The sequence below is a fragment of the Anopheles arabiensis genome, chromosome 2, assembly GCF_016920715.1.
Source record: "Anopheles arabiensis isolate DONGOLA chromosome 2, AaraD3, whole genome shotgun sequence".
Lineage (NCBI taxonomy): Eukaryota > Metazoa > Arthropoda > Insecta > Diptera > Culicidae > Anopheles > Anopheles arabiensis.
Window position 1 is genome coordinate 75,558,609 of NC_053517.1, and position 20,267 is coordinate 75,578,875.

The 20,267-nt window shown below is 44.6% G+C and overlaps 3 protein-coding genes across 4 annotated transcripts; 1 reads left to right on the forward strand and 2 right to left on the reverse strand.

Annotated features, from left to right (window-relative positions):
- Window positions 1-11: 11 nt before the first annotated feature.
- On the forward strand, window positions 12-6,567 carry LOC120893254 (putative 1-phosphatidylinositol 3-phosphate 5-kinase). The gene is made up of 10 exons (XM_040295046.1): window positions 12-401; window positions 475-2,179; window positions 2,445-3,329; window positions 3,406-5,005; window positions 5,091-5,187; window positions 5,270-5,733; window positions 5,813-5,976; window positions 6,043-6,204; window positions 6,279-6,417; window positions 6,495-6,567. Exons 1-10 carry the CDS (start codon window positions 30-32, stop codon window positions 6,541-6,543), a joined length of 5,637 nt encoding a protein of 1,878 aa, XP_040150980.1. The 5' UTR covers window positions 12-29; the 3' UTR covers window positions 6,544-6,567.
- Window positions 6,568-6,846: 279 nt separating this feature from the next.
- LOC120897718 lies at window positions 6,847-14,627 on the reverse strand. 2 transcript variants are annotated; one of them, XM_040302784.1, is made up of 6 exons: window positions 13,827-14,627; window positions 9,640-9,710; window positions 9,391-9,507; window positions 9,091-9,310; window positions 8,283-8,999; window positions 6,847-7,750 (listed from the first exon to the last, which is right to left on the reverse strand). In XM_040302784.1, exons 1-6 carry the CDS (start codon window positions 13,865-13,867, stop codon window positions 6,991-6,993), a joined length of 1,926 nt encoding a protein of 641 aa, XP_040158718.1. In that variant the 5' UTR covers window positions 13,868-14,627; the 3' UTR covers window positions 6,847-6,990. The 2 variants fall into 2 exon arrangements, with proteins under 2 accessions (XP_040158718.1, XP_040158717.1); XM_040302783.1 differs by having other exon boundaries at window positions 9,091-9,319.
- Window positions 14,628-18,109: 3,482 nt separating this feature from the next.
- LOC120896468 (zinc finger Ran-binding domain-containing protein 2-like) lies at window positions 18,110-19,674 on the reverse strand. The gene is given in 4 exon segments (XM_040300604.1): window positions 18,110-18,834; window positions 18,910-19,126; window positions 19,129-19,207; window positions 19,381-19,674. Coding segments are annotated over 4 exon segments (1,029 nt in total). The 5' UTR covers window positions 19,470-19,674; the 3' UTR covers window positions 18,110-18,190.
- Between the last annotated feature and the right edge of the window lie 593 nt (window positions 19,675-20,267).

Below are 20,267 nucleotides of genomic sequence, written 5' to 3' on the forward strand. Positions count from 1 at the left end.
GAAATCGACTAATCAAAACCACATTAACAATGAATAGACATCTACATTCCCCTACGATATTAACGGAATTCGCTCGCACGTTTGAGGAAGAGCAGGAAACCATATTTACGAAACTAGTGAATAGGCTAACTAACAATAGCCGACCCAGCAATGAGTCAACACTTCAAGGGACGGTACTGCACGAGGAACCGTCCGGCGGGGATAGTGAGGCATCGGGAAGAGATACCCGGACAGCGCAAATGGACACACCGCCAGCTAGTTCATCGGCCATTCGAAAGTCATCGACGAGCAGTTCGTATACCGATGCGGAGTCCACTACATCAGCTCAGCCGACCTCCGGCGAACGGACCACCACCAGCGTACTTCGGCGATTAAGCAGCCTAATTTCCCAGAAACCGAATGTAATGTGTTTGCAATGCAATTTGTTTATTTTTGTTTCTAAAAATACTTAATTAATTTTCATCTTCTCTACAGACCAAACGAAGCTATAAAAACACGGAGCTGCATAAGTTCTGGATGCCCGACTCTACGTCGATCGAGTGTTACGATTGTTCGGTAAAGTTTACCACATTCCGCCGCAAACACCACTGTCGTTTGTGTGGGCAAATCTTTTGCACCAAATGCTGCAACCAGGTGGTGACGGGGAAGATCATCAACTGTTCGGAAGATTTGCGCGTGTGCAACTACTGCTCCAAGGTCGTCTTTACGTACCTAAAATCGTCCAACATTTCTGCCGACCTGAAGCCGGACCTGAAGGCCCTGCAGGAAGATCTAGCACAGAAACTATCGACGCTGCAGCCGCCGGGAAGTGGTGGGCCAGAGTCGAGCGGCGCTACCGCATCGTCTAGTGGAAGAAATCGGAGAAAAATATCCGTCGGATATCAGGAGGAACGATTTGCGGCTAGTGCAGGGTCAGGCATCTCTTCCGCCGATCGTAAATCCATTCTGCAGCAGTCCAACTCCCTCAAAACCTTGTACGATGAAATGTGTCGCTCGTTGCCGCTGTACAATCGAGGGCATGAGCTTATCGATTTTCTGTTCAGCAGACAAAAGTCGTCGAATAATATGCAAGCAATCGCTATACTTAATGCTATGATCGATGCGGGATTTTTGATCGCCATCTATGAGACGAAGATCGAAAGCAGTATCGATGAAGAGGCAACCCTTGCGCGAGAGAAAACGTTGCCCGAACAGGCCCATCAACGGCAAGGGGGAAGTAGTGGTGGATCGGCAGAAGATGAAGAAGATGGCAATACTTCGTCAATCGAGTTCAGCGAGGACACGGTCTACAAATTAGCGGTGCTTCAAGATCGTTCGGCTGGTGCGCCCGGTTTGGTGGCAGGAGCAGGCGAAGGAGCGTACCATTTGGAGCTGAATTTTAAATCTAGCTCGGTTTTAATGCGCTCCGGAAACGAGGATCAATCGTCGGTTGACAGCGAAGACGGCGCTGGCAGTGGAATTGGAGGCAGCACCACACTGAGCAGCATTATACTGAAAGACTCAGCGATGGACAGTTCATACCTAATATCGACGGGAGCGAAAGCGTTGCTGAAAGCTTTCTGCGAGCACGAGGAACTGCTCGTTAATCAACTGTTGCGGGCACAGAACCTAGACCCATCGTGGAGCAAGACGCTCATCCCGATTGTGGCCCGGGTGGCAAACACGATGCGGCTTGATGAGGCCTACGGCACGGACGCTATGGACATACGGAACTATGTTTACTTTAAAAAGGTCCCGGGTGGCGAGCGCAGCGAGTCTCAGATACTGGGTGGGGTGGTATTTTCCAAAAATGTGGCCCACAAGGAGATGTCGCAGAAGGTGGACAAGCCGAAAATATTGCTGCTGCAGTGTGCGATCGCGTACCAGCGGGTGGAAGGAAAGTTTGTCAGCTTCGACACGCTGATGCTGCAGGAGCGCGACTATTTGCGGAACAAGGTGTCGAAAATTATCAGCCTCGGGCCGAACATTGTGCTGGTGCACAAGAACGTGGCCGGCATTGCGCAGGACATGTTGCGCAACAAGGGCATTACGCTGGTGCTGGACGTGAAGCTGTGCGTATTGGAACGTATTGCGCGTTTTCTTGATTGTGATATTATCAGCTGCATCGATTCTAACGTTGGACAGCCAAAGCTGGGCATATGCGATCGATTCAGGATTCAGACATTTTACGACGATCAAGGTAAGCAGGGCGTTGACGCTTTACTGCCACAGTCCTTATTTTTCTTCTTCTATTTGGCGTAACGTCTGCCTATACAGGCTTTCGAGACTTAATTCATTACCACACAGCCGCCGAATATTCAATCCTTGCTATGGGGAGACGGTCCCCATTCTAGGTTTGAACCCATGACGGGCATGCCATTGAGTCGTACGGGTTGACGACTGTACCGCTGCCGCACATCTGCCAGTTAATCAATAAGTCTTATTTGTTTTTCACCTTCTTCCAGGATCTTCCAAAACTTTGATGTGCCTAGAAAAACAGCACAGCCCAAGAGGTTGCTGTGTTCTACTGCGGGGAGCGAAACGAAGCGAACTGGCAAAAATTAAAAAGATAGCATCACTCCTGCTTCTGGCGCGACATAACTGGCGCTTCGAGCTGTCGTATCTATGCGATGTGTACGCGATGCCACCAACGCCACGGACAAGTATATTCGATTCAAAAGAATCCAGCCCTTCCGATCCACCCCCACTGCTCACGAGAAAGTCGGTGGAAGAGCCGTCAAGTGTATTGAAGGAGAATCAGACCTCAGTTACGGCTAAAATGGCCCAAATCGAACCAACGACAGTCGGCAAAACCATTCGTACGACCACGGGCAGCGCGACCAATCGAGAAAACGTTGGAGACTGGACTGATCCCTTGCGATCGGGAGCCCTTGGTCCCTCGGAGGACGGTGCGGGCCCGGATGACGATGAAGATGACACATCGTTTGAGCTAGCGGCGGAAACACCGCACGATAACCGGTTCCGATCCGCCCTTAGTTCGACAATTTTATCCATCAGTCCGTTTGTGGCTTTTCCCCTGCCGTACCTCGAAACGGACAGTGGCCGCAAGTGTGCCCTGCGGTGCTACTTTCCCGATGAGCTCTACTATTCGAAGCAGTGGAGTAATGGAGGAACGTTGGGTTTGGCGGGAGAGAAGTTTTCCGCAGCAATGGCAGAAAATGCCGGTGGCGCGGGAGGCAATGCTTCAACGGACGAGGAGGAGAAACAACTATTGCCCGTGCATCCTTTTGTGACGCATAAAATAACCACTTCGGTGGAGAGTAAGGAGATGCAGACGATTCTCGCCAGCTTTCGTGCAAACGGTGGGCGGTATCCAAAAGTTTCCATGAGTAAGTAATCATTGCAAACAGATTATGTTCTATGTTGTTTTAGGAGGAATTTAGAATATTGATATATCTGTTGCAGTGAAAAAAACATCAACCCGTAAACGACGCCTTACCACGATAGCACAACGATCCCTCGAAGAGTTTGTGTATCGTGACGCATTGGACATCGAAAACCATCAACGCTTGCCGGTGCTTTTCTGCAGCTTCAATTATAACGAAAATGTCCCGTCGACCTTCTGTGCGCAACCATCCTACCTGGATATGCAATTCTACGGCCAAAACGACATCATGCTAGGGCTGTTCCTCGAGCACTATTGCTTCCGCAGCTCTTACATTTGCAAATCCTGCAACCTTCCCATGATGGATCACGTGCGACGTTACGTTCACTCCGGCGGCTGCATTCAAGTGAAACTGGTCGAGGATGTGACCAAAATGGACACGGGTACGATATTGATATCGTCACGATGTACAATATGCAACGAATACTCGAAACCGGCCCCAATGTCCCAAGACACGTGGTGTTATTCGTTTGCCAAATTTCTCGAACTTCGCTTCCACGGACACGCCTACAAGAAGCGGAACTGTGAGGGAATCATGGATCAGTCGGACGGCGGTGAAGAAGCAGGGGGAGGTATGGTCTGTCGACACTCGTTGCATCGCGATTTTGAGCAAAACTTTTCATACAAAGGCATCGTGGCCAGCTTCCGGTATACGGCGATCGATGTGTGGGAGATAGTGTTACCGGCCATGTCCATCTCGCTGGTCATCCCCGCTACCGGTGTCAGCCAGCGCACGATTACCGACCAGCGCACGGAAGAAATGAAAACGCTCGCCATCATGGGATACGATGTGTTTGTGAAAATACTGGAGAAACTTGCTGAACTGTCGGTGGATACGGATACGTTTGCCAAGTTGAAGAAGAAGGCCAATCAGGACCAGGTTGCTTTTAAGCAGCGCATCGAAAAGGTGCAGAAGCTGCTGACTGAAGACGTGCTGTCGGTCGAACTGATCGACGATGCAATCGTAACGCTGAAGCACAGTTTAGCCGAAGCAATCGAGGAGTGGGAACCGAAGCTGCACGACATAATAAACCAGACAAAGAGTGCTCAAGCTTCCAAGCCGAGCGCGGTTGTTGATGCTGGCAGTGGAAATGCTGGAACTGTAATCGATAGCGGAACGATCGCGACCGAAGAGTTGGACCTATCCCGATCGACTGATAACCCGGAAACGTTTGAATCTTCTAAGGATCCGATCGAGACGGAGCCAATTGAAAACACGTCAGCTGGTACCGGTGGAAAGCTCGAACAAGATGCAATGTCTGTCGATGCAGAGGACGACAAAATAGTTAGCAATGCAAGTGAAGAAAAACAACCAGTAAGGGAGAGCTTAAATGAGAAGAAAACGGTAAAAACGATTCTGAGCCAGCTGCTTTCAACGAACGATTATTCCCACATCCTAAGTTCGCCGTTACCGCCCCACGAACATCACGGTCTGAAGGCTGGTCTGTTTCCGATCGTTGTGAACGAACAAGATTTAGGCTCGTGCATTGCGTACAGCCTGATGTCGCAGGAGTATCGCAAAATGCTCGATAGTATGCTAAGTGGAGGGACCGGCGGTGTCATCACGATAGGAGCGTCCGAAAACAGTCCAAATATGAAGCGAAAATCGACTTCGGTCAGGTATGTATCGGTGAGGTTGTATAATTTTAACCAGAACTTCACAAAAAACTGCTTTATCATACCAAAACTATTCTATCAATCGCAGCTCAACAACGGATGCAGAAGACTCTCCTGCTGCAGCTGGCAAAAACGAGCAAGATAAGAAGCATAAAAATGCCTCTCACAGTGAAATTCATTTCCAGGTAGGGAGAGCAAAACACTTTTCACGTCAAAATAAGTTAAAACAACTACTAATTACTCGACAATGCCTTTCCTCTCAACCAGGATACGAACTGTAACTTTGTATGCCGAATTTACTTCGCAAAGGAGTTTGATTTGCTACGATGCCAGATTTTGAAACGCCCGACCGCGACTGGAACGACGCATCGCGGCTCTGGAACGGTAGGCAACACTGCTGGGACCGTTGCCGGTGGCAATGGAGGCAACGGTCCCGGTGGGGACGCGAACGAAACGTCGCAGGAAGTGATGGAAACGGTGCGGAAAATGTTCGCCCGATCGCTGAGTAAAAGCGTGCGCTGGGAAGCGCGTGGTGGCAAGAGCGGCTCCAAGTTTAGCAAAACGGTTGATGACCGGTTTGTGTTGAAAGAGATGTCACGGACCGATTTGACCATATTTGAAAACTTTGCTCCGAACTATTTCGAGTACTTACAGCGTTGCATGAAGCAAAAACACATTACGCTGCTAGCGAAAATATTCGGTGTGTTTAAAATTACCATCAAACGGAAGGAGTAAGTGACGCAATGCTGGTTATCAATTTATAGATTTATTTTAACTATTGTCTTCTAATGTCTTCTACAACCTCCACAGCAATACGACTGTGGAAAGCGCTGTACTGGTCATGGAGAATCTTTTCTGTGGAAAAGATATCAAGGAAAAATATGACCTCAAAGGTTCGGACCGTAACCGTTTGGTGGATCCGAATCGGCAAACAGGCACCGAACGAGTGCTGATGGACGAAAACTTCATACAAAGTATGATTCTGAGGCTACAACTGAATTGTAATGGAATGTTAACGGTATTATGGTTAATATTTTCAGTGTCCTGGACAAATCCCCTGTACATTTTGTCGCACAGTAAGACGGTGTTGAAGGAAGCGATTACCCGCGATGCCTGTTTTCTGGAACGCAACGAAGTTATGGACTACTCGCTGCTGGTTGGATTGGAAAGTTCTGAAAAGAATCTCGTGATTGGCATAATCGGTAAGAATGTGTTGTATCATAGGAGGTGAAAGTTATAGAGGAATAATACAATTTTACCATTTCCCTCGCGCCAGATTATATTCGAACGTATACGCTGGATAAAAAATTTGAGTCGATGATCAAGCAGTCGGGTTTGATGGGCGGCCATGGAAAGCTACCCACCGTCGTTTCACCCAAGATGTACAAATCTCGATTCATTGTCGCGATGGAAAGGTAAGTGTCGTATAAGGCATTCAAATGTGTTTTTGCTATTTGCTAAAGTCTGTTTTCTACTGTTCGTTCCATTAAAGATACTTTTTATGCGTACCGGATCGTTGGGAAGGATTGTCTAAAAAATAAAGCTAGGATCATGCAGCCGGGTAACAAAACTGTCTTTCATATGTTTACAGATCCATCCGAACAAGTGGTACAAGCGAATGTGAGGGACGTTTCCCTTTTAAAGTTTCCTTCGTTGTTCAGTAGTGAAATAAGATTGAATGTTCATGATGTATATGTTAGATAAAGTGCATTTTTTTCAAATTTATTTTCATACACAGGTATAACGTTTATTCGCTAAACAAATTGAAACCTGTTTCTTGTATCTTATTCCTTTTTTTGTAATATAACCTAAAATATTTATAGTAACTAAATAATTGTCAACAGAAATGCATTTTTGTTATTTGAAAAGTTTAGCAAATGTCGATAATGAAAATGAAGAAAACAAATAATTCAAATATGTTTTCTGTGATCCAGTGAGGTGGATACGGTACATCTTGAATACATACAGCCGTACACATAGACATTGGTTTAGTAGAAATGTGAGTCATAGATAGTGGCCGGTTCCGCCCAACGGGTTGATCGTTGCTTCGCCGGCGCGTTCAGCACGACGAAAGATTGCGTTCCCGTTTTAGCCTTGTCGATCGCCTTTTTGTGTGTGTGCGGCGGAGGCTGGTAGGTCGGTTTCCGGTAGGCAGCATTTGCCTCCACTATCTTCGACCGATTGCGCACGGTGTGGGCGTCACCTTTTCGGTGCAGATCTTTGTAGAAGATGACCGGCTCATTTTCCCGCTGAATGGCAATGATGGGCGATTTGGCGCGCCGTCCATGCTTCGCTATCCGCACCGGCAGCTGGACCGGACTGCTGGCCCTTGCTTTTACGGTGGTGGTGGATGTACCGTCGTGCGTGGTGGAGGAACTACTTCCTCCGCCAACATTTTCCACGTGCACCACCGGGACGGGTGGCATCGGGTGCGCTGGGTCGGTGGTTAGCTTGCTGTCTTGGAGTATTTTCTGGGCCAGCAGACTGCCCCGCTCCTTCGGTGGGGACCGCTTCTTTATCATTAACTCCCGCTGCGCCTTCCGGTACTCGGGCTGCGACACGAACTTATCGATCACGTCGGGCTTTGAACCGTCGGTGGGTGCGGCATGAACGTTGTATTTGACGGGCGATGGAGAGCCGCGGTGAAGCCGACGCTGGGGCGGTTTTTCGTACACGTCCTCCAAATTTATGCTGCACACCGGTTTCTTTACCAGCGGTCTCGTACGTGGATAGTCAACGTAAGAGCAGCTGTCGGGTTGAAAATATTACAAAAATAAATAAATTGAATCGTTGTTTATTGGTTAAACTGGAGATGCATAACTCTGATTAAAATTCATGAATCTATGAAATCGATAAACGAATCTGAATCTCAAAGATTGACATTCATGAATCATTAAAGATTCATAAATATTTCTATCATGAGTATTTGATAATGAAATTATTGATTATTTATAGAGACTAGATAGATATTCATGATAATAGCTGAAGGGAGTTATGATTATCTTTAGTTTCATGAATGTATAGATCTGAGATACTGATATAATTCAATGGCTTGAAAATCATAAAACTCTAACGATTCGCGAAACATGTAAGTTTAATGAATCTTATGGATGGATTCCTGAATCTTTAAAAATTCACGAATCTTTACATATTCATGAATCTACAGAGAATCGACGCGAGATTCGAATCACTTATCGCTGAAGATTCATATGAATGAATCTTAACGTAAGATTCATAAAACACAACACTAGTTTCAACCTCACGCTTCATCGCAACTTACCGATACATCGGCGTGTAGTCCATATCGCCCTGCATCGCCAGAAAGTTGTCCTTCGGTTTGGCCTTCTCCGGTTTGCACGTGATGTGCGGGTTTCGGAAACTGTAGCTGTACTCCGGTTCGCGCCCAAGAAAGTCGCCCTTGAGCGACAGATTGTCCTTGCGCACCACACACTGCGAGCGCCATTGATCGCTGGCCCCACCCGTCGGCAGCTCCCGGTAGCTTTCCTTGTACTCGGGCCGAAACTCGATCGTACCGTGCAAGCTGAGGTTATCAAACTTCCGGATCGGAGCACTCTTGGTGAAATGGTCGTAGTACTTGTAGCACTCCTTGTACTCGGACGGTGCCTCGCGAAAGTTGCCAGTAAAGGCAATGTTGTTCAGCTGCGGTGTCGAACGCGACTTGTCGCCCGCCAGCGGAAGCGCGAACTGACTTTTGTACTCCGGCTCGAACGTGGCCTCGCCGGTCAGTCTTAGATTGCTGCGCGTAAGCTGCTCCTTGTTGTGCAGCTTCGAGTCGGAGGCGCTCAAATCGTCACGCTTTTCCTTCTCCTTGCGCTTGTTTAAATTGCGGTACCGGTGGTCCATCGTGGCCGGCAGAAAATCGTACGGCAGAAAGGCCGACTTGTACTCGGAAGACGCGTTGGCAAGTCCGTTACCCCGGGACCCACCGTCCGGCAGCTTGAAGCATTCCTCTGGCCTAACGGCAGGTGGTCGAGATCTGTAACCGACAGTGAAACGAAGAACAAAAAAACACAATGTCCTGTTAAAGCACCCATGTTTGGTGGATCGCCTCATATGTTCGACCATACTTCACGATCGTATCCTGCGAATAGCTGACAAACTTGGAGTGATTTTCCGACAGGCCCTTCATTGTGCCCGGCTCAATGTGCAGCGAGGTGCTGCGTCTCAACGGAAGTGCTCGTTCGTATGCCGCTCGGCGTTGAAATCGGTCGGCGTACTCGGTTGCTTTTGCATCGACCGCCGATGGCAGTGAAGGTTCCGATTTGTTGTACAGCGAAAAGTTGCTGCCTAGATGTTCTTAAGTAAAAATTGATATAAGTTAATTTTGCAATCAATGATACGATTTAGAGATTTCTCTGGCTACGTACTGGCGTGATCTTGTGAGAACTTTCGTTTACGGTAGCAGTTCAGTTCGTCTACCGTAATGTACTCGTGCGGATGCTTGACTGCGAAACGTTCTTGTGTGTACCACCAACTGCCAGTTCCTGTAAGTTTCGAAAATGTTTAACGAATTTTATATTTGCATAATAATAGATTTTATGCATAATATCTTTAGCTCGATTTGTCACTTTTATATTACACTTTCATTAAATTCATGAAATATTACTTATACTTACTATGCCTTAATCGAGGTATTTCAGGCTCCGACACAAAAACATTCCAGTCCAAAAAGTCGCGACTGTTGGACCTATGCGAATGAGAGAACGAAAAAAAAACAAAATGAAAATCGCTAATTCAAGCACACAGCGCAAACCCATGCCCTTCGGTGGTATCGGGACGAAAATCAAAACTCCAACTTAATTGCACCAACAGTCCGCACGATTTACCTTGTAGTAATAGCTCTGCTACACGATTTTGCTTCACTTTATCTTAAGATTATCGTAACGTTTTCGTCCTTGCGAAACTTTCCAAAACTCTTTGCTTCAATGCGATAACATATCGATACATAACTAGCGCACGGTACCAGTTATGATTGAAAAACTGAAACGAGCGTACCGCAAACAAATAATCAACGTTGCGTTCCTGTGCATTGATCCAAATAAACGAATGGCTTGGATCGCTAAGCAACAGTGCCATTATTTACTATAAGGCACCGTTGGCAAGGCCAGTAGGGGTTTTCCCAGCGAAGAAGGTGCAGGAAGCGGAGAAAGGTAATGATGCTAAGGCGTTTCCTTTGTACGGCATTTCAGGTGTCTAACAAAGAAATTATAACATTTAACCTAGTTTTAGCATAGATCATGCGTTTCACTTGCTTGGCCTTTTTTGGTCAGCTATTGGTTCGTTCGGTGCAATCAAGCACCTCAACTCAAACCAAGCTGACCGACTGTCAATGATTGATGCGGTGTTGGTTGGGTTGAATTTTACTATAAACAACGTCCTGCAACAGTGTGAAAATGGAACATTTGTTTGGCTCCAAGGAACTTCTTCTGCATGTTCTTTTTGAATTAAATTGATGGTCAAAGTTTGTGTAATTATTACTTCATGCATTTAGGAAGGATCATGTACAATTTAGACATGTGTGTTTTCAAATAGTTTCGAGTAATAAAGTTCAACAGCTCCTTCCATAAAAGCTATCTAAAAAAATAGAATCACAATGCACAGACTTAAAGCACCTTTTACACGAAAAAAATAACAAAAAGATATTAGTTTTGAATAACCAGTCTTTCAATTCAGAGCTCACTGACACGTGAACAAACAAATATATTGGTTACTTATGGAAAAAAAACAAATGAATGCGCATCTAACAATCGCATAAACTCAGAAAGTACGTTGAAAATCAGTAGCTTGGTGGCCTATTCGTGTTAACGTGTTAACTTCTACAAGACCGTAAGGGTTTGATTCCCTATTGAAAGTGACGACAGTGTAGTCGCTTGATACGCTGCATGATCGTGAGATTGCCGGACATCTCGTATAGCTCGTCGTTATAACGGCTCTTCCATTATCCTTCCACATATACATGGTCGAAAATTGTTTCGAGTATCTTCCTTTCGAGCGCGGCTAAGAGGGTTTTATCAGATTTAGACTCCCAGCTTCTTCCGTCGCGGCACGTTCTTTAAGGTGAACTGATTTCTCAGGCTGTAGAATGACCGGTTGGCGCGCAACACAGCTTCCACACAATTATGGTTGCTGATCATTGACACTAAATAGGTGAATTCTGGGACGACTTCTAAAGTGCGTTCACCTATCCGTACGTCACCCCTACGTTAGTTTGGATTTGTTGGTAAGGGCGCTGATGTTGCCACCATCAGTTTGGTCTTTATCGTTTACCTGTAATCGGAGGTTCTCAGCCGCCTGCTCGATCCCTTGGTAGGCTTCTGCTACATAGGAAAACCGCAGAACAATGCTAACTATATCATTAGCGTATGCCAAGATCTGGGTTGACTTATAGAAGATGGTTCCCGAAGTCTCCACCCTCGAGTCGCGGATGTCCCGCTTTAGCGCCAGGTTGAATGTGAGACAGGCAAACCCGTCCTCCTGGCGCAGACCCTTGGTGGTAGCAAAAGGTCCTGAGTGGTCCTGGTGGTAGCAAAAGTTTTCCATCGCGTCTCAATAACATGCCCATCATGGGGTCATGGGTTCAAGCCTAGAATGGACCGCGTCCCCCCGTAGCAAGGATTGACTGATCCGGCTGCGTGGTAATGAATTCCCGAAAGCCTTTATAGAACCGGCATGTCCGCATAGGACGTTACGCCAAATAGAAGAAGAACCACCTTTAAAACCATTCTCCGATAGCAAATAGAGAATAGTGTGTAACTTGAATAAGAGAAGAGAGTAGAACTACTTCCTTCTTCAATGAACTCATGAGATTAATTTGAGTAGGTGGAAGATAAACCAACTCCCAAAATTAATGTAAGAAATACCTGTCCTGGATCAGTGAGAGTTAAATTCCACTAGAAACGAGAAATTATCTAATTATTCTTGTTATTTTGGCGTAGTACCCTTAGTCGATGGTCAATGGCTTGCCTAAGATTGGCTATCTGTGATTTATTGGGGTACTCATAGCAGGAAAGTATCGGGGATATCGTCCTTTCGAGGCTTAAACCCATAATCCATTAAGTCGTGTTAGTAACAAGGGATCTTTTTAATTCGTACTATCTCTAATTTCGACTTCCATACAATTATGAACAGAAAATGATAAGACGTGTGGAAACAACAACGAACAATGGTAATGAAATGTGTAAATATAAGCTTTTCAGCTGCAAATACAGCTTTTCTCGTGGCGTGCGTGTGTTTTTACCACTTTGAAACAAATTTGGATAAACTGGCATCACAGAATACGAATTGATTTACATAAATGAATGATTTTTTTTTTTCGTTAAAATCAGCGAAAATATTTACAATAAAATCTGGCGCCTAGATCAAAGGCCGTAGCTTATGAGCACAATACATATTTTATCGAAGACATATGTTTAAGGTTCATGTTATTTCTGCTATAGGACGCTTAAATTGAACAAAAGTATCAAAAAAGTGTTGTAATAATTCACATCTTGAGAAATAGTTAGATTGTTTTCCCTTCCGTGGTCGTCAGCAAGAATATAATATTTTCGTTTATATAAGTCTTGATGAAATCGTAATCATAAATCCACAATAAAGCTTATATTTAATCATTGTATCGCCAACAAACAATACTCTGATTTTTTGTATGATAAACAACTCTTGTGTAATAAGATCACACAGTGAGAACACTTTGAAATATGGTTTTAAGCAATTGGTGTTTTATGTAAAAATATTTTGTTCGTAAAATTCAATAGATAAACAAATTCATGGATCCAAATATATATTTAGTATAATTCTGCATAATACATATCTCTCGATAAGAGAAATTAGTAGTTAGTCCTTTGAAATAACTTTTATTCGGATATTTAATTGTGTGTTTCAGGTAATTGGCAAGTTTGTAAAAAAAACTATCAAAACTCATTTTTTGGATTACGTTTGTTCTATTCACAACATAAAGTTGTGATAAGTTGAAGGTTCTAGTTGTATTGAAGTATATTGAAACTTTATGTAAACGTTTAAATTGAATCAAAATTACCTTTCTTTGAAATCTTAACACATTTTATAACCTTGGACAGCACTCATTGTAATCGTTGGGCAATATTTTGTAAACAATCATTAACAATGTTAAATTGAATTCAAAAACCGTCTTTAAATATTTAGTGCCTTCATAGGTTTTAATTCGAAAAACCTAGAAAAAATACTTCCAATTAGTTGTTTGAAACATAAACCTATTTTTGTACGATTTTGTATTACCAAAACTGCCCACGGTTCAAATTTGCTTTTCATTTTCATGCTACATCAATTTGTACCTAAGGAGGGCAAAGTGTTGGCCCTACCAAAGTATATTTTTCTGCATTACTTTCTTTCCTGCAAGCTGCAAAACGATGCAACCTTCAAACTTTTCTCTGCAAAAGCCCCAAACTGCTGCTGTTTGGTCGATTTGTCGTTGCTCTCCACTTCCGTTTCCATTCATCTTGGGCACACTACGTACCTACGTACGTACCTCACTCACACGATTACGCGGGGGGAGCTTCAATTAGGGAGCCGGAAATGTTACTTACACGATTGACCCACTTCTGCCCACCAGCTGAAAGCTTGCAAAAATTGTACCATCAATTTAGAATGTCCTTCGGTTTGGCGCCTGGGCCGCAGCGAACAAACCATCCAGGACACAGTAAGTGGCTGCAGGCAGTACTTAGCATAGGAAGTTTAATTAAATCGTTGCAGGAAATGGATGTTTTACCACGATTACATGACATTACGGATGATAATGGTGGATGAGAAAAAGGAAACTGAAACTGCTTACCTCGTTGCGGGTCCATGCTGTCGATGTTTTAGGCGCACCATGATGTGAGATTATAAATCTATCTGGTTAGGGTAACAAACTTTCAACGATAATCTTAGTAAACGATTACTCTTCCATCTGCGTAACAATACGTTCGAAAAAGGTACAGCAATCAAATGCTATTTTTATTCACATTTCTATTTCCATCCACCGTCTCACTGGAAAGCCTGTCGAATGTCACAAGGCTATTCCCCGTACCCGTACACACAATCACATACAATTGCACAACAAGATATCACCGTTAATATTTGACCATTCGTTTAAAAATGCAGCACATCATCGCATAAGGTTAGCTTTCTGGTTTTTTAGTGTCGTAATTGAAATATTCTCACGAAACAATCGTTACGTTCGAGATATATCATTTCACGCCACTTCGTTTTATCCCTTTGATAACGAATCACTGGAAAACACTGTAGCTCGACAGCCAACACACCGCACTGGTCACTGAATGTTGCTTTATTAGCGTAAATTTCCCCTGCATAAAATACCATTCCTTGTAGGATAAGGATAACCTGGCCGTTAGCCACACTCCTACGAGTGTGGCACACCGCACCACCTTGGGTTTTATTGCTACAAAACGGCATACCACCGGACCGTTTATCACTTCATTCGTGCATGTGGAGCTCGGGGCGAGTGAATATCCACGACACAAACGACGGTCTCCCGCCGCGCGAAGGTTTACTCCGACCGACCGACCTTCTCTCACGCACGCACAGTCCCCTTTGGCCCAAGTCCGTCCCAGTAGGACACATCCGTCGCGTTGGCCCGCTCAGGCGGTACTAAATCCGACCACACGTTCGTCAGTCAGTCGACGGGTTGTGTGTGGACGCTAAAAATAAATTAAACCGACCCAAACGGGCAGACCACTCGGCCGACCACACCGACCCATTACGGCCACTCAGACCTCTCCCTTTACCATTCGTTCGGAATGCCCTGTAGCGTTGGGTTCCAGCAGGATCGTTCCAGCGAAAGTCGTGAGTCCTCGCTGGCACACACGCACACACTTATGTGTAGCTGCGGTTCTGGTGGCTGGCGGTACCTACCTGCAAAAAGGAAGGAAAAGTCACGCCTTGACCCTACCATCTCAAGGCAATCCAACGGTGGTGCCCTAACGGATAAACTAATCGTTATTATTTCCCATAGCCCTTACAACTCAGCCAAAACGATGTATTAGTAAGAGGGGTGAATTGGTAGAAGGCTCTTTCCTTTGGGAAAGGATTGAACGGGAGGGAGTGGACGTAGATGTAGAAGAGGCGTAGCAATTTCAAACTGTTTGACAAAACTGTTCAAACCAGTGCTACGTTGTACCAATATTTTATCAAACCCACCCATGGATGGACAGGGCTGTTTGTCTATCCACCTAGAATTCCCTTGAAGTTGAAATTTAACCCATCACGTGACTATGAACATAATGATCCATTTTTATTGAAGGTATGATTTGAAAGGAAATGGCCCAAAGCCGCCACCTCTGGCACCTGATTCGAATCTGCTACTGGTGTTTTTTCCTCCTTACAGCTGTGCATCATACGTCACGTCAGGGCCATTTCTTTGACCTGGCGAATTATCGCCGAAGGACCGACCTGTTCGCGCAAACATCGTGTCCATTCGGGCGTGCAAACAAGTACTGACTCCTTGTACCGGGTGGAACGAGACGAACTCCGGATACTGATGGTGGTGTTAGTGGGGCTGTAGTAATAATGTAGCGTTCTATAAAACCAGTTCAAGGCTGTCAGCAACAGTTCGTTGGTCCGGGTACTGGTACCCACTGGTACGACCAACCCGCCCTACCAAGGAGGAGTTCCTCGTAAGCCTCACTTTGGGGCTGCTTTTGGGGAAGAGATTTTAGAGCGCGTTAATGGCGGTTTCGCTAGAGGAGGGTGGTGGGCAAAGTACATTGGAAAACATGGGCGTTGGTCCCGATGGTCGATTGGTGGATTGGTGCTGGAGCATATTAGCGTCCGGTCACGGTCATATGGTGTAAGCGGGGGAGTCACGCCGCAATCTGTAAAATAATCTATTTAAGTGATCCGTTCCTGTTGGTATGGTGCCTAAGGTCAGCCCTTTGCGAGTGGAAACTTACAGATTGCCTGGCTGGTGCACGCTCGTAGCAGCTTACCTTCACAGTGCTGTGTGGTACTACAGATCGGGAGTATTTTACGATCATCAATTAGTGTACCGTTTTATTAATTAATTAGTGCGGAAGCAGATGACGAATGAGAATTTAATCTAGCTTCCTTTAATCATAGTTATTGGTAATTGGGGCGTTGTAAAGTGACGGTGTTTACTACATACCTTTTCCGATTTTTTTACGCAACTGCTAATAAAATGCAATCTTTTCCCAAACCTCTGTTACACGGTGATAAGGAACACACGAATGCTCAAAATACACATTAACCAAATAGAAAGGAACAGGTTGAGAGCATAAAATCAAGTCGCATTTTTCCGTTGCAAAAGGGTGTTAATTCCACTTGGCGCCCTTGACTTGATCCTTGAATGGTGTTGTCCAATGTTGGAATAGCACGTGCATGTTTGTAACGGCCAAAACCGACTCGTTGGCCATTAGGAGAAGAATGAAATAAATTTGACCAAAACATTGTTTATTAAAACAATAAAAAGCATAGTATACTTTTAGCAAAAAAAAGGACAATGTCACGCACAATTCTTGACATTTGTTTGGCACACAGTTTCCTTGTCCTTCTGCCTGATTGATTGTTTCCTCACGATATCTGGTTGGGAAAGAATTTAATCTCAATTTTATAGGTCTCACTGACAACTTACCAGGGTTTTACAAATAGATTGATGAAGGCTTTTGAGATTTGATCGGATTATTTGTTTAGTAGCTTAGTTAATTAGTAGCAGTTAGGTTATCAGATATGCTGATCTGGAAAACTAAAGTTTTCCATATTTTGTAGTATTTTATAGTTATGTTTATTTGTTTATTTGCCTTATTACTAAAATTTAAATGGTTAAATAAAATGGTTCAACATGATTTTTTTTGCAAAACTGTAGCCCTTACTGTGGTCAAATATGAAATATGACCTAAGCAACATAAAAAATATCCTATACTATTATGAACAATTTTGGGCAATCAAGAGTCAACATGATTAAAAAGAGCTAGTAGGTGATTTTTAAAATAGTCAGTTGTCAAAATAGTCAAAATGCACATAGACCAGGTTGAAACTTCGACACATGGACAACAATTTGTTTAACACCTTTTATGACATTTTTGATTTCCACATATCCCTGTCAATTTTCCATCTCATTTAAAGATCCTCACCGAATTCCTCTTCACCATGTGTGATCATGTTACTTTCAGTGCTTCTTAAATCAGTAATAGGATAGACTAATTAATATAGAATAGTATAGGATAGCTTAGTTATTATGTGAAATATGTGGAAACTGTAAGGCAGACATATTGATAAATAATTGAATTGAAGTGAATTGAAAAACAATGGTTCATTAGAGCTAAACTGTCGCCTTTTGAAGTCTTTGCTTGTTTTCTTCTTCTTCCTCAGTTTCCAGTTGGTATAAGTTTACTCTGGCCAGCAGATCTGAGGAGTCAATGCAGTTCGAGAGTGTTTTTGCCACAAATACACGTTGGGCAACCCTGTGTCGATATTTTAAAACGATTAATTAAGAATAAAAGAGATTCAGTGTTCCACTCTTCGGCCAATCAATGATTCAATCTTCGAAAATAACGGCTAAATTCTTTTAAAACGAGCTACAGCTTCTAGTGAGAAGCAAAATCAAAGTAATTATTTTACTAAGCGATGGATTTCGCAAAAAACAACGCTCCATTTATCTTTGTTAAACGTGTCGCCTGTGACGACCCGATGACCCGATCATTATTCAGAGAGTTATGATAATGCGACTCTCATAAAACCGTTGCCACAAGCATTTATTCCTAAGCACCTGTAAAATCCCTCAAATCTGCCTTGAGACAGTATAATTTCCGATCGTAGGATAAAGCACAGGGACATGTGGAAGGGATGTTGTGTTAAATCGATACACAGTATTGTAATACAATTGTTTGATGCTAGCGGCAAACAATGAAACAGCGAGTGTACGATTGCTTTGGGAACATTCAGTTAATAAAAGCTGATTTTTTTTTTTATTGTTTTTTTTTTTTACAATTAGTGTAATTGTGATGCATTTCGATTTGCTCGAAACAACTATTGTGCACATTTCATTCTTTAAGCCATTGTTAAAGAACGCAAAAGACACTTACGTCAAACATAGCAACATTTCGCTCTAAAGTTTATACATTTATTCACCATCAATATTGAGCCTTGCTCTGCAAAACAGCAAGCACAACACGAGATGCCTCAACGTCGCCTGTCCTTGTTGCGTCGATAGGATCGAGGAGATCGCGAGCGGGATCGTGACCGCGAGCGTGAGTACGACCGTGATCTGGACCGGCCATGGCGACGGGACGCACTGGAGCGCTTGGAATCGGATCGTCCGTGACTAGTCGACGAGGCGGTCGATTTTGAAGAAGAACGTTGATCACTCGACCGCCTGCTGCGATCTGGACTGCGCGATCTCGATCGTGAAATTGATCGTGAGCGGCGGTGAGAAGTTTGTTGCTTGCTGTGGTTGGTGGCAGGGTTTGAAATCTTAGATACTGGCTTTGCAGCAGTTTCCTCATCCGATCCCCACAGATTATACTTGGAAAGATCCTCATCGCCTTCGTCTTCGTCGTCCTCATCCTCATCGTCATCCTCGTTACCATCGTCATCAGACTCCTCGTCCTGATGTCTGCGTTTCTGTTGCTCTTTTCGCGCACTGTGTCTCTGGCTTGCCTCCTCCTCGGAATCGGTGCTCCGCCGTCGTTGTGCGGCACGGGCGCTTGATTCCTTCGGTTTACCTTTGGGTTTCTTCCGGCGTCCAAATTCATCATACTCATCGTCCGACTCGACGCGATCCTTGTACTCGACAACGCCACGATCGTTATAGCCTCCTCCGTAGCCTGTAAAGTGGTCACACAAGCGGACGAAACAGTTTGATTCCATTCATCCGTTCCGTAGCTTCCATATATGCTTACCCGTCCGTTCCTCCACGTCGCAAAACCGTGGAGCGCTGCAGATGTTGCATGTGTGCCGTCGAGCCCAATTCACGTTAGCGCATTTATTGCATTGCCAGTCTTCGGCGCTGAACAAACCGCGCGACTTCTCGGCAGCTGCTTTGCCGATTTCGGTACCAACTTTCTTTTTACCCCCGGCGCTACTGCTACCGCCCCCGTCGGAATCGCTAGCCGTGGATCCATTTTTGAACCGCTGTTGGGACGCTCCTTGCCGCACCGGTTACACTGGTTTCTTCGGGCAAAATTTAGATTCTTACAACTAATCACGGCGGACGGTGCGATGCAGTGGTGCGAATGGCGCGTTGCCACACCACAGTTTTGGCGCAAGCCATTTCACGGAAGGGTGCATGGAGAAGGCCAAAAACGTTAGATCCCAAAATAGTCTTCAATTGTGCTGTGAGAATAATAAATTGCCATCGGGGGTTTGCTTACTCGGGCTCCGGACAAGTCCAATCGCCATTCTTATTACTGGATGGTCGCTTTCCATCCGATTCGGTTTTGGTGTATCCGGCACTGCTCATTGCATTTACCTTTCCGCTCTGCCACCCGAGGGAGAAGGGGATGCACGACGCAATTTACCTGCCGTGTGCCGTGTCGGATCAGGGAATCCTGCTGAAAATTTAAATGCCTGTTGAGCAACACTTTTCCGTCGTAAGCTGTAAATTGTTTATGATCTTTTCATCAATACTTTTGATAAAATCGAGCCTCACGATTTTTCTGGATGTCAAACACTGTCAACAACATACTGACGCCTAAATGTCAAACAGGGTAATGCCAGGGGTGAGCAACCTTGATTTTGTTTTCCACACCTTTTATCCAGTTTTCCGAATTTCCGTACCCGGATGACAATTTCAGCACGGAAAATCGGGTTGACATTTGATGCAAGTCGCTTTCCGTTCCGCTTTTCAGACGAAAGCGATCTCACTATGAGCAGCGTGCTGTGAGAAAAAAGGAAGGGGAAAATCAGTGCAATCATCGTCATGGTAATCATGGCGAAAAAAAGGTATTCCCCTCTTACACTTTTTCCACCGTTACATCCCTAGTACACTCTGACTCTTCCTTTCTATTCAGTTCATCTGTTGACTTGTTGTACTGCCGTGGTTGGATTTGATCCGCAGTACATCAAGTCAGAACAGCTCAATTAAACTTGTAAACCATTGAAGGCTTCGAAATTTAGGTCGTTTAAAAGGCACTAGTAGACGCATCGAACCTTGAAGCAGAAATAGATCCACGCACAAGTGAAAATATTGACAATGATATCGTGTTGCCTTTGATGATTGCATGGTGTTCAAGAAACAACAAGGAATGATGAAGAGCAA

What these genes read in the sequence shown, in the direction of transcription:
- LOC120893254 (XM_040295046.1), top strand. Translation starts at nt 30, where the DNA reads ATGAATAGACATCTACATTCCCCTACGATATTAACGGAATTCGCTCGC. An exon ending in CGAAAATCGACTTCGGTCAG is followed by an intron (nt 5,006 to 5,090) that starts GTATGTATCGGT and finishes TATCAATCGCAG; the next exon opens with CTCAACAACGGATGCAGAAG. An exon ending in ACAGTGAAATTCATTTCCAG is followed by an intron (nt 5,188 to 5,269) that starts GTAGGGAGAGCA and finishes CCTCTCAACCAG; the next exon opens with GATACGAACTGTAACTTTGT.
- LOC120897718 (XM_040302783.1), bottom strand. Translation starts at nt 13,867, where the DNA reads ATGGTGCGCCTAAAACATCGACAGCATGGACCCGCAACGAG. An exon ending in CAGCATGGACCCGCAACGAG is followed by an intron (nt 9,711 to 13,826) that starts GTAAGCAGTTTC and finishes TCATTCGCATAG; the next exon opens with GTCCAACAGTCGCGACTTTT. An exon ending in TCGCAGGATACGATCGTGAA is followed by an intron (nt 9,000 to 9,090) that starts GTATGGTCGAAC and finishes TGTCGGTTACAG; the next exon opens with ATCTCGACCACCTGCCGTTA.